Genomic DNA, 13,981 nt, shown 5'->3' on the forward strand with positions numbered 1-13,981 from the left:
ATCCTACATGGTCCTGGAGGCAAGGACACGTGGCAGAATAGGATGGGAATTTCATCTTAATGAGATCACACTGCTTGCTATATGAGAGCAGAGTCAAGAGAACGTACAAAGGTCAGAAAGAATCTGTTATCATAATTGAGGTAAATGCTAATAGTAACTTCACTACAGTGGTTAAGAGTGGAGCTGCTGGGGGCTGGAGAGATGACTCAGTGGTTAAGAGCACTGACTGCTCTTCCAGAGGTCCTGAGTTCAATTCCCAGCAACCACATGGTGGCTCACAACCATCTGTAATGGGATCTGATGCCCTCTTCTGGCGTGTGAAGACAGCTACAGTGTACTCATATTCATAAAATAAATAATTTTTTTTTTATAAAAAGAGTGGAGCTGCTGACATGTATTCAGATTTTCATGTATCCCAAGGAATGGCCGATAATTGGGAATTTAGAAATAATGGCAAGATCTGTGGACTGGACTGAACAACTTAAAAGACCAGCTCCTATATAAAGTATTTAATATTATGATAATAATTATCGATATGGAATCTACTTGGTTATTCTGGAATGCCAGACAAATACAATAATATGAACAAAATTACACACACACACACACACACACACACACGCACACATTATTAGACGCATTCTCTTCAGTGATCAGGAAAGGGCCCTGCAACAGCAGACTTCACTTCCGCTCTTCTGTGCAGCTCAAGGAGAACCCAGCATCTCCTGAGGCAGCTCTATACTAGCTGTAGCAATAGACTCTAACCCCAAGGAGTGCAACTTAAGTCCTATGCAAAGCCCCGTCGTCCTTCCTCTAACTCTGAAGCCAGTCTCACGTGTGTCTCTGTAATGACCATCCTATTTTCCTACAGCAACTCGAAATTGAATGCCACTGCACACAATATTGCAACAATCTTGATACGGTTTAAAAAGTAAGTTGAAGTATAATTTATAACTTCATAACTACTCTGAGGACATGTATTTTCACATAATTTAAAATCTTAGATTAACTCATATATAATACTATAAATATGAAAACTCTTTTATGCCAGCAAATCATTTAATATAACAACACACTACTTTCTCTCTTAGACTATTTTTATTGACAGCTAGTTATTTCTGAGATAGCGTAATATGACTATGTTAGTTTAGAGTTCCCCTAAGTCATAAGGTGGTGCGTTCTTGATTGAACTGCCAAAACTCCCAGTAGCATCAGGAACTATTACATAAAACAGTGTACACTATTTGATACAATACATACAGATGTGGTATGTAATATTTTGTACAACTATAATCATTTCTTTTTATAGGGGGAAAGTAAATGTAACAAAACATCAAGTATTGCTCATAGATGACAGTATTTACTAGAGCTGAGAGAACAGGAAAGTGACAATGACTACACACTTACAAACTCTACTTCAATATCCTCTCAAATTCCTTAAGAGGCCAACCCCCACACCTGAGGGAGTTCCCTGGCATAGCAACACTGTTTTAGTAACTTTACTTAAGGATATGTAGATGCCTTTGTTCAGAGACAAGAGGACATGGAATATGGCTGATTCCTTTGATCAATATTTAAAGGCAGAGATTAAATATTAGGCATCTCTTAGACAAATTACAATGATGCCTGTGGAAGCAGATCTCTATAATAGGGAATTGGGCACCTTTCTGTAATGAAAAGTAAGGTTTCTTATCAATGATGTAAAAAATGGCGAAGCTGCTTAAGCAATTAACAGTATAGTCAGATAGGCTATAAGCCACATGCAGTTAATGTTATCAAATGAGACCCCTCTACCATCTAACTTCCCACATAGGTGAGGCACATCTACAGTTATCATGTTTGTCACATACACAGGCCCTAGGACACTGGTAACTAGTGTCACTAGTCAAATGACTGTTTGGCTTAACTCAGCCCAGTACCTATGTGATTCTTTCACAGAATGTCTAAGGTATCAAAAGCCCCAAGAACATAGAAAGCACTAGAAACAGGATGGTCACCAAGCAGTGCTGGCCCACCCCTTCAACCTTAGCACTTTGGAGGCAGAGGCAGGCAGATCTACACATTGGAGGCCAGCCTGGTCTACAGAGTGAATTCCAGGACAGCCAGGGCTACACAGAGAAACCCTGTCCCTCAAAAACCAAAACAAACAAAAAACAAAACCCAAACATAACAAAACCAGAACCAGGATGGCGCCCTTCAGGTTGTCTGTGTGTTTGTTCGGCACAAACTTCATCCCAGGCTGAACACCTCTTCTGGCCCACCATTCCAACAGCTAAATTCTGTCTAAAATTCTTCCTCTCTGCAAACCTGGTGCAACTGCTCCTCAATATGCTTGCTGTCTAAACTGACACTAAATGGATACAGTTTGTTTTCCAGTATGCTGGTTGTATTATCCACGAACAACTGTGTGTGTTCATTTCTCATTTGTCTGTAAACAGGGGCACATCTGGAGATAGGAAAACAAACAAATTCACTTAACAGTCATCTACTATGTTCCAAGTATTAAAATGTGTGTCAGATACAACAATTACAAAACCACAGCATGGCGAATACAAATAGAGACCTGACTTAGAGCAGCCCTGACATAAAGCTGACTATGTCATCACCATGAAGTCAAGGCAACAGTCTGAAAAACTCCTACCCTAGATTCAAAAGTAAAAATACTCCATAATACAAGAAAAATTAAACAGCAACAGAAACAAAAACTGTACTACAAAAACAAATATATCTATTCTGCCCTATGTATCACAAGTTTTTATACTCTGATGTAAGACCAAAGAAATGGGAAAAATGCACAAACAAAAATATGTAGTTAAAGAAAGTAACAATGAGAAAAACTTTATGACATTGGTGGTGATTCTAAAAATACTTGAACATACTGTAACCGTGACCCTCAAAATGGATGTTTTCAGGCCCAGCTGTTGAGAAGTCTGAGGTACACTGTCAGCAACCTCTAGGGTGGAGGGGACAGATGAGCACGTGTGAGAGCGCACACTAGGAAGAGAATGCACATCCACACTGACCACTCTGTATCTCGAGTGATTCTTATACTGTTTACTACTTTCCTCCAAAAACATAAAGGCATGTTTAGGCTCTACTCCAAAATTCTGGGTTGGCAAGACCCAAAATAATGTATAAAATAAAAATGTTTTGATCCGATATTCTCTAAAACGTGTCTAGATTATTATAACTTTCCAATCCTGTGTGTACACACCTACCCACACACCAGTTATGGAACATACGAACAAGCACTGCCATGAAGGATTTGAAACTTTCAATGTATAATGTTAACTCACTGCTATGTAACAAAAGGTTTAGAACCACTGTTGAGAATCCTTTTAGAAACTGTTGACATGATTCGAAAGCAGAAGTTTAGAGCACACATTTATAGAATTCATTTTATTTTTCACGTCCAACTGAATACTGTTTTAATTTTTTGCATGTTTTACCTGCATGTATGCATGTGTACCCCATGCATGCCTGGCGCCCTCACACGTCAGATGAGAGAGTATTAGATCACCTGGAACTGGTGTTAGCAGCATTTATGAGCCACTGTGTGAGGGTTGGGAATGAACTTGGTCCTCTGAAAGAATAACACGTACTCTGAACTGATGAACCATCACACCAGCTCTAAATGATATTTTTGAATTGAAATTTATTTATGAAAATTATTGCATTTATTATCAACTCTGGTTGAGAGATCAGAGTTACAGTTATGAACTCTGAGGCTGGCTTTGACTTTTTACTGAGACCACTGGCAGCTCAGGAGTTTTTCTCTGTAGAGAACCTCCACTAGCGCCTACTCATGTGTTCAGGACACCTTAGGGCTCACACACATCTTTTCAGAAAGTCCAGTTGGAATGTGATGCGATTATGCCAACCCACAACAGAGAGGTTGTGGTGATGTGAATGAGATGTCTTGGGCACCGCAATCCTTAGTCTCCACTTGGAGATGCTGTTTGGGGAGGAGGCTTCAGGGGTATGTCACTGGAGGCTGGCTTTGAGAGCTATTTTGACTTTTCTCTCTGTCTCATGCCTGCAGCAACTTGGAGTTATGAGCTAAAATAAGCCCCATTCTCCACCAAGGAGGAGGGAGTACAAGCTCTCAGCCTCCTGTTTGGGCTGCCCTACCTCTGCTCTGACATCATGGACTCTTCTGATCCTTGTCCTGGAAGTGAACCCTGTCTTCTCTAAGTTGCTTTGGTCATGGCATTTTTAGCACAGCAAAGGAAAAGTCAGTCAGTCATAGGACTAGCCTAAGGCTTTAAAGTGCCCCCTTTTTATGCATTCCTGTTTGCCTGCCACTGAATAGGGAATATTTTTTCCACACTAGAATTCTCTTTTTGGTTTAAAAGGAAAAAATAGGGGTGGGGAAAGGCTGGTAACTACTGCTCACTGATAATTAAAAATAACAAGGAGGGGGGAAAACACCCCATTGATGTTTTAAAAATAAGAAACAAAGTGGAAGGGGATGCTAGGGAAAGACCCTAGTATGACATCGACAATTCTGGGCACCATTCAAGAGAAATTTTGCCATCAGCAAAATCTCTCGTTACAACTTAAAGTTCAAGGACAATGAATTCCAATTCTCAGAAGTGTGTTCTTATAGAAGGTGAGTCTGACCATAATGTTCTTAAAAATGGACATTAGTGTTTGTATCACATGACCTTTTAATTCTTGAAAGAGTATCTAACCAAACACATACAAACCTGGTCAGGTCACTCTACGAAGTCAAAAGCACAAAATGGAAGATTTTTCATGTGTTCTGATACAAAACAATGAAGCCACCTTATCTCCACAAAACTGTGACTCTTACACGATATGATACAATACAAACAATAAAACATATATAACATTAGCAAGTCTTGTGGGAGTTTATGAGAAACCAAGAAGCTGCTGAAACCAGACTGTTCACATATTTTATTCTGTTACTCTAAATTTCAACTAGACTCCTTAGCTCAGGACAAACAGCAATGATCCTTCTATGTATTTAAGGGATTCAGTGCCAGCTCAATTTCCTGGATGAAAACAGAGATCTTAACCAAAGCCAAAAAGCCTCTGAGTAAAGGAGTTACTAGAAAGAAATGTGTTTGAGAAGCCACCCAAGAAGTAGTAAGAAATTCAGTCAGTGTTTCCTCCAATATGTTTTAGCTAACTGATGAATGGGACAGGACATACAGAAATCCATGCCTTCACATGTCGATTGGGAAATGGGATTTCTCAAGATTGTCACTTTGGAAAGTGTCAGTATAAAGCTCTAAGGAGCCTATCTCTAATTTGGAATAGAGATTTGTAAGTCTACAATGTGCTGACTCTGTGGTGTTTACCAAAAACACCAGAGATTCCTATCTAGACCCAGTGTCAATGCTTTAAGGAATTTTAGCATAAGGATATCAACTTACCATGGGAATAAACAACAACCTATGAATTGAATACCTAACATAAACACCCCCTTTTATAACAAAAAAGGAGACATTTATTTTTCAGGAATCCTCCACTTGATAAATAGTGAGGAGAAAACTGGGAAAATAAGAACCAAAATGGTAATTTAAAACCAAGAAACTTCAATCATGTAAGAAGTAAAACCAACTGTTCTTTCTTCTCACCCGTCAGCCCAGGACTCCCTCAGCATGTGCCCATTACATGGTGGGAAATGCAAACGTGTATGTAATGCTGGGTGGGGTGACACTGGGGGAACATCCCCCCAGACGGAGCCCATGGAGGTGAGGTGACTTGACAGAAACTGTCAGGCTAGCACGCAGCAGAAGCAGGCTTATTTTTGGTTTTTGAAAGAGGGCCAGGCTGGCCTTTCCAGAGTGCTGGATTACAGTGGATAACACCACACCCAACTAGAAACCAGCTTGAACTGAGGTCCTCTAGTGCCCTTTCTATGATATAACTCCGCCTTCATTTTCCCAGCTCTGCCAAACATTAACTGCTCACTTAACCTTAGACTCTGGATTCTTTTTTTAAAAAAAACAATGATTTATTTAATTTATCAGAGAGGCATGCATACCTCTGTGAGGATGTCAGATATTCTACAACTGGAGTTACAAACAGTTGTAGGCTGCCTTGTAGGTGCAGGGGTTTGAACTTAGGTCCTCTGAAAGAGCAACTGGTGCTGTTAACTACCGAGCCATCTCTCCAGCCAGTTAAACCGTTCTCATTGAGTGAGTTAGCTTCGTATCTTTGCGTGGTTCAGAAACTATAAAATAGGCTCCCTCTGAAGCAGACAGTGCTCCTCCCTCACGTGAAGGTTCTCAGTTACTGCAGCTCCCCACATGAACTACCCACACCAGTCCCCGAGCAACAGTCTTACATACAGAGGTCCTTTGCATTTTCTGTTTTCATTTAAAAAGCATGAAGGAGATAACATTTGAAATGCAAATATATAAAATATCTAATAAAAAATGAAAAAGCGAATTTTAAAATGTAAATGGCCAGCTTAGAGTATTTACTGTTGAACATAAGAATCACCATCTCTTTTTTAACACCATGACTGTTTTGACAGTCCTTCCAATGACAGCACTTCTGAGCTGTCCTCTTCAGTGCCTCTAATAACAAAGATGAAACCCGGGCCACGGCAGTGAAAGCGCCACAGAGTTCACACGGACTTTCTGTTAGAGAACAAATAATTGAATTCTATTCTATGTAATGTCCTTGACTTTAACCCCACATGCCCTTTAGATCCTAAACATTAACAAAGGGAGGACTTTATGACGTTCTATCTCGGCACGTCTTAGGAAACAACAGCTGATATGAGAGAGGAGTCTTTGTAAAGAACAATATGGCCTTTTATGCAGAATTGTGAAATTGTAACATAGATAATAAATATTTAAGTTGATACAGTTAAAATTAAGACAGTTTGTGTCTGATCTCACAGAAATGAAAACTTAGTATTTTCTCTACTAAGGAAAAGAAAGCACAAGGACTCTTCATAAACATCCATACAGTCAATTTTCAGAATGCAGACCCAGATCTTTCTGGTATCTTGTGCATTATTACCTGTTCAGTCTTTCTGTTCTACTCCAGCGTCAGATGACAGGCACTTGAATCATTTCCTTCTTGCTGTCAGAAATGACACAAAGTGAGCTATAGTATAAAATGAAATTTACCTTGTTTATCTATAACTGAGTAAGAAGCCAAAAATCCTCGACCAGAAGCATGGATTCCACTCATGAACAGCACTGTGATTTCACTGCCTTTGGACTCAATTGACTGATTCATTTGTAAACCCAGACCACAGTACTTGCCTAGGAATGAAAGAAATGTGTGTATTTAGTATGATTCTCATAAAGCCAATATTTGTAATGTACATAACAATGTAATACAACAAACCAGTTACTAAATTAATAAAAAGAAATAAGTAAACTTAGGTTAAAAATCAAATTATTACAGAGGAAAAACTGAATGCCAAGTAGTAATTATTTAATTGATTCAAAACAAAACAAAAGCCCTACAGATTTTAACTAAACTTACAGAGATGTCTGTAAAACACATATATGCTTTACCAAACCATAATGAACTAGTTTTAGAAATAGGCATTGCAGACAGGGTGAGAGCCACAAATAAGTGATTGTCAGCAGTGTCTGTACGGGGCCCTCAGGGCCTCCTGGATTCCTCGCCTCAGCACATTCCTCAAAATGTCCTCCAACTGGACCTACTCAGATGTATTTCTGAGTATTATCAGATCTTTCCTGATGCTTCAGTGATCACATGGACTCACATGGCCTCGGCTATGAACTGGTTTACTACCTAAACCTCTGCCCATAGCCTTGACCTCAAACGCAGATGCACAGAGTCAATGTATAATGTACACATAGAACAATACATATGCTGAGAGCAAACCTAAGTAAACTAAGACAGAAGACGGAAAGAAATTATTGACACAAAATAGCCACCATTAGGAAATAAGATGGGCTCCCTTATGTGGCTTGTAACGAAACTAACAAACCTGGAACAAAGAATCCTAAAAATTGTTTCAAGCTGTGGCAACAACATCATTTGAGTAAGAACAATGTGCACTTTACATGATGTCATTCATCACTGGAGAAATGATATTAAAATCATGATAATATTATCATCACAAACCGTAAGCTGCAGTCAACAGAACAGACAGTTTATTAAGTATCAGGGAGGAGGTGGAGAAATCAGAACCTTCAGAAATTAATGGCAGAAATATAAAACAGGCAACTCTGAGACAACTTGGCAAATTATAAAACAGTAATCTATGCAGGAGGAAAGAAGCACACTTACAGGGCATCCCAAAGATGAACCAGAATATTTGCTAATTTAGTCAGGGCTCAGGCTGGTGATGGGAAAAGCCAAAGGCTGTTGCTTTGGGAGGAGGACAGTACAGGACACTCTACAGATCTGCTCCAAAGTATTGTCAGCTCCCTTCCTGATGAGGGAGTAATGATGTGGAAGACAAAAGATGGGACACGAGAGAGAATGTGTGTGTTCTTACTTTATATTAGTGTAACAAGTGTGCTATAGGCTTACACATCAACTAGTCATTTCTCAACTCTCTCCAAGGTCCATGTTCTGAGGAATGTTTATCAAAATATACCAGTAAGGGAATGAAAAGATAACCGGTAGAGAGACAGGAGATATTTGCAGTGTACATGTCCAAAAGGAACTCACAAGTGGACTAACTATATTTACAGAACTCCTACAAATGAATAAGGACACAAACAAAAGCAGGAGAGCCAGGTACTGGGGCATACACCTGCAGGCAAAGCAAGAGAATCATTTGAGGACATGAGTTCAAGGCCAGCCTCAGCAACATAGTGAGATACTGGGGAAAAAAAAAGTGGGGAAAAAGTACAGAAAAATCAATACTCTTCACAAAAGAAAGCATTCAACTGGTTAATAAACATGAACAGTACACACCGTTAGCCATCATGGAGACAAAAAGCAATTATAAGGTAGACTCAGCACAATCCTTGACAGTGATACCAGTCACATTAGAGAACACTGCAGTGGAGTGAGGTCCAAGTCAGTACTCAATGCAGTCACTGAAGTACCTGGTGATGTCTAGGAATCTAAACATCGTCAACAAATAACCCCAAACTCTTCTAGGCATGGAAAATTCACTGAGTCCAGAGTGGATGGCTAGTAGTTACCCAAGCCTGTTCCCACCACAGATAAAATTTCATCATTTTTAATGTGAAGTTGGACTCACTTCTAAGTTTTCTACATAGTAAATAACGCTAACATGGCCACGAACATCGCTCTAACACATGCTAAGTTCTTTAGTGCTGACTCTTCAAGAGTGCCACCCAAGCCAGCTTCACTCAGTGTGGTATCCTCAATACAAAAACAGCACCACCTTCATCAAACAAAAACAACATCTGAAACATTAAAACTTTTCACTTATCCAAAGCACAGGGAAGGAATGCAGCTGGCTTTGGAGTTTTTGTGGTGAGTAGAGTCGCCCTGAAATATTCTCTCTTGGAATGGCAGCTGATGAGACCTGCAGGAGCACGAACATGGCAGACCAATCACCCCAATACAAAGGTTACCGCATCTGGAGGCATCAAAGTATCCAGTCAGTGTGACTGACTGCCCTGTCACACTCTGCTGAGTGGACTTCCTCCCTCCCTTGTGACACTTCCACTCTAAGAGCGACCTGAGAGGTATTTTCTGAGCCTGGAAAGATGGCTCAGCACTTGTTGTCAAGTCTGATGACCTACGTTAGGTCCTAAAAGATTGACATGGTTGAAAAAGAAAACCAATTCTTACAACTCCTCCTCTGCATGCATATATACGTAAGACAAGTTAAAACATATATGTAATTATTTAAAAAAACATTTTCTGAAGGTCAGTTTGGTGGCACATGCTGTACCTAGTACTTGGGATGCTAAGGCAGGAAAATTACTCCAAGCTTGAGGCTAGTCTGTGCTATAAGGCCCTGCATCAAAACAAACAAACAAAACAAAAAATAGAAACAAAGAAAAAAAAATCAAACAAGTTATCTTCCTGAAAACCAACTTCTGGCTAAAAGTAAACTTCATATTTTATTTAATGTCTTGACAAAATCTTCTGAAAAGGTGTTGTTAGAAGGTCCGGGCTCTTCTAAAGCTCATGGTTTTGTAAGGATAGTGAGCAGTCCCTATACCAACCCCTTTAGTCTAAAATACAGAGGGTCATCTCCTAAAAGACCAGACCTGTTGCCAAGTGACAGGGAAGCATAACATGGTACGTCAAGAAAGCTCTCTCAAAGCTTTTCTAGAAAAATAAACTTTTATGGAAATATCAAAATGTTGAATAATTCCTAACAAGACTCATAAATGAACTAACCCATACCTCAAATGGATGACATCACCACACCAAAGGTCTGGAAGAGAAGGGAAGGTGGTTTGTTTGTAACAGTGTAGAGGCAGCATTCCCTCAGGTGAAGATCCAGACAAATAATTTTAAGTAACAGTCTCCTGCAGGCATGGCCAACCTCCAGCCTACAATCCAGGGTCTTACTTAAAACAGTATGAGATCTTTGCTTTTGTAACTTCTCTGCACAGCTCTTCAGTGTGAACTACAGTGGGAGTGAGATATCTCATTATGAGAGAAGTAAGTTAGGATACACACATGTGGTGGCGTGAATATGCTTGGTGCAGGGAGTGGCACTATTAGGAGGTGTGGCCTTGTTGGAGGAAGTGTGTCACTGTGGGAGTGGGCTTTGAGATTCTCCTCCTAGATGCCTACATTACAGTCTTCACCTGGTTCCCTTCTAAACAAGAAGCAGAACTCTCAGCTCCTTCTCAGCTCTGCCTGCCTGGGTGCTGCCATGCTTCCTGCCTTGATGATAATGGGCTGACCCTGTAAACCTGTAAGTCAGCCCTGGTTAAATGTTGCCCTAAGTAAGAGCTGCCTTGGTCATGGTGTCTCTTCACAGCAGTGGAAACCCTACCTAAGACAACACAGAAAAGAATGAAATGAATCATATAATAAATATTGGATAATGATTAAAATATCCATATGAACTCAACATTTTAATAACACTGAATAAATATTAAAATGTATACATACAAGTATTTATGCATGCATGCACATGCAGCTCTATGCATAGCCGCACATCAATTTATGAAGTCTGTATTAACACTGAACTATAGAAGGATTCTGATTTCTAATTTTATTGTACATGTAAAGAACAAAAGAGTTCTTGAAGAAATAATGAATTGTAAAATCTAGACAAGATAAATCTAAAATATTCTGTGTCTTACATTAAGGAACACACATACACACACACACACACACACACACACACACACACACATACACACGCCTGTCAAGGCTTTTTTTTTCTTATTCTAATACAGTCTGCCTAAGTGGGGACAGACTTCAGATCTGGAAAGCCATTTTAAACTCTATCATTAAACAGGCCACTTGTCTATCAGTGTTTCTATTCATAGTAGTACTACAGTGAGTTATTCCAAAAACTTCTTTACAGTTTAGCAGCTCAGAAGTCAGTTATAAAAAACAATGTTGCTAACAGCACATAAAGGGAACAAGAGGTCACTGTCTAGCTGCAAAGTAAACTGATACTTTGTCAGTTAAACACATCCTAATGAGTTCATGATTTAAAACATCCTTCCTCTAGAAACCATTCTATTTGTTTCCTCTGATTGATTATTCCAGACTACTACTTCTTAGGGAAAATAAAATTAACACTTAAAAAAAAAAACAAGGGTTGGGGATTTAGCTCAGTGGTAGAGCTCTTGCCTAGCAAGGCCCTGGGTTCGGTCCCCAGCTCCAGAAAAAAAAAAAACAACCCCAAAAGATGGTCTAACATATAACAAGGACACGTGCTCTATTCTGTTCATAGCAGCCTTATTTATAATAGCCAGAAGCTGGAAAGAACCCAGATGCCCTTCAACAGAGGAATGGATACAGGAAATGAGGTACATCTACACAATGAGGTATTACTCAGTACTACAATGACTTCATGAAATTCTTAGGCAAATGGATGAAACTGTAAAGTATCATCTTGAGTGAGGTAACCCAGTCACAAAAGAGCACACATGGTATGCACTCACTGATAAATGGATATTAAAGGAAAAGCTTGCAGTACTTAAAAAAAAAATCACAGATCATATGAAGCTCAAGAAAAAGGACTATCAGGGACTGAAGACTCATCCAGAGACTGCCCACCTGGGGATCCATCCCATATGCAGCTCACCAAACCCAGTCACTATTGTTGATGCCAAGAAGTGCTTGCTGACAGGAGCCTGATATGGGTGTCTCCTGAGAGGCTGTGCCAGAGCCCTACTGATACAGATGAGGATGGTTGCAGCCAACCATTAGTGCTGAACTTACACTCACAGCACAGGAGGGAGGTCATACCTTGTACTGGAAACCCAGTCAGCTTCCCAGGGCTGGTGAGGGCAAGGACCTGAGAAGAGAACATACTATTGCCACTCTTCTAGACAAGCACAGTGCCTGACGCTATTCTAAATCTTGTCCTATACCCACAGGTTATGTGTGGCTTCCAACCCTTTTCAAAGAAGCCTCTCTTCACAGAAAATGGATACCATCATAGAGAAGGACAACTGGCCACAGTACAGACAGGAACATATCATGGGGATTCCAGTCCCAGTGGACATCACAGCTCCTGCACTTATGGTTCGGTTTGCATTGTGGAAGAGGGGCAGAAAGATTCTAACAACTGGAAGACCAGGAAGAACGAGTTCTAGAGATGGCCGCATAAGCACGACCAGAACCTTAGCAAATCAATGGATATTCTAATGTGGAAAGAGAGAAGTTTTTCAGGGGTCCCACCCCAGACAGAAACTAATTAGTGCCTACTGGGAAAAGAAAAATGAACATCTCTTAGGAAACCCCCTTGTTGGGTGTCCAATGCAGAGTGGTCGGCCCTGAAGTCATATACACACAAACAAAAATCCCACAGACCCAGGTTGTATTTATACATATTTATGCACACACATACATACATGATTAAAGAAACAGGCTATCAACTTGAGAGTGGGGTGCATGTGAGGGGCTGGAAGAAATGCGAGGGGTCAAGGGATGGAGTTCTATTTCAATCAAGACTTTATTAGAAACAACTAAAAACTTGAAAAAAAACAATTTAATTTAAAAATGTCTTTTAAAATTAGTCATCCTCAATCAGAATAACCAGGACCCAAACATGACTTTCGGCCTCCTTCCTGTTCCTCATCCTTCCCCTTACATGCTGTTAAGTGTGGATGAAATGAGACCATTTCTTTCGACAGAACTGCTTCTATTTTTAACTTAGTCCTTAGTGGGCATATACACTTTATTTTCCATCTTTTGTGTGTCTGTTTTCATTGCTGTTTCAGTGACACTCAGAGTACTCGTGCCTACACCTAACAGCCCTCAGAATCACTAGCCATGCATCTTCCTCTGGTACTACAGGACCACGGTGTCCACACTCTCTGGGGGTCTAAGTTCTGACAATCTGACCCAGCGTCATATGGATGTGTGGAGGAGCCACTCAAGCTATTAGGCTAATCAAGAATTTTCTAAATCACAGAGGTTATCTATCAGTAGCAGGAAATGGGTTAGGATCAAAGACTTGGCTAGGGATGGAGGATGACCGCAGCTGGGTAGTCAAAGAACAAAACACCACATACCTACTATAATTCTGAAAACTGTTCCGTGTTTGGCTTCCGAAGAAACTGTTATGCTATATGCTTCCAAATAAACTCAGAGAACTCGAGTGGTGTTTACTTTGTGTCAGTTCACAAAAACCTTTACAGATTTCAGTCTTTTGTAAGAGAACAGTAGTGATTTCTAAGCCAAAGCTTCTAAACCTTGGCGGCAAAGACTTTCCTGGAAAGCTTCTATAACTCTGAGGCTTCTATCTCACACGATCAATTTCGATGTGTTGGTTTCGGATGGAAAGCAGGGCTACAGTGTGTTTGTAAGTCTCCCAGGTGACTGTTACACAGCTCTAATTGAGAAACACTGCTCTTACACTAGAAAGACAGTTGCCATTATG

At 40.1% G+C, this 13,981-nt stretch overlaps 1 protein-coding gene across 2 annotated transcripts in view; it reads right to left on the minus strand.

The window, feature by feature from the left end:
* The window catches only part of Dcbld2 (discoidin, CUB and LCCL domain containing 2), a 57,563-nt gene that overhangs the window by 27,056 nt on the left and 16,526 nt on the right, over positions 1 to 13,981 (minus strand). For both annotated transcript variants that reach the window (XM_087575287.1, NM_130419.2), the window contains 1 exon segment: positions 7,116 to 7,253. In XM_087575287.1, coding sequence (XP_087431413.1) covers positions 7,116 to 7,227 — 112 coding nt within the window. In that variant the 5' untranslated portion in view covers positions 7,228 to 7,253.

The sequence above is a fragment of the Rattus norvegicus genome, chromosome 11 (genome assembly GCF_021556685.1).
Source record: "Rattus norvegicus strain SHRSP/BbbUtx chromosome 11, alternate assembly SHRSP_T2T, whole genome shotgun sequence".
In the NCBI taxonomy this organism is placed as follows: Eukaryota; Metazoa; Chordata; class Mammalia; order Rodentia; family Muridae; genus Rattus; species Rattus norvegicus.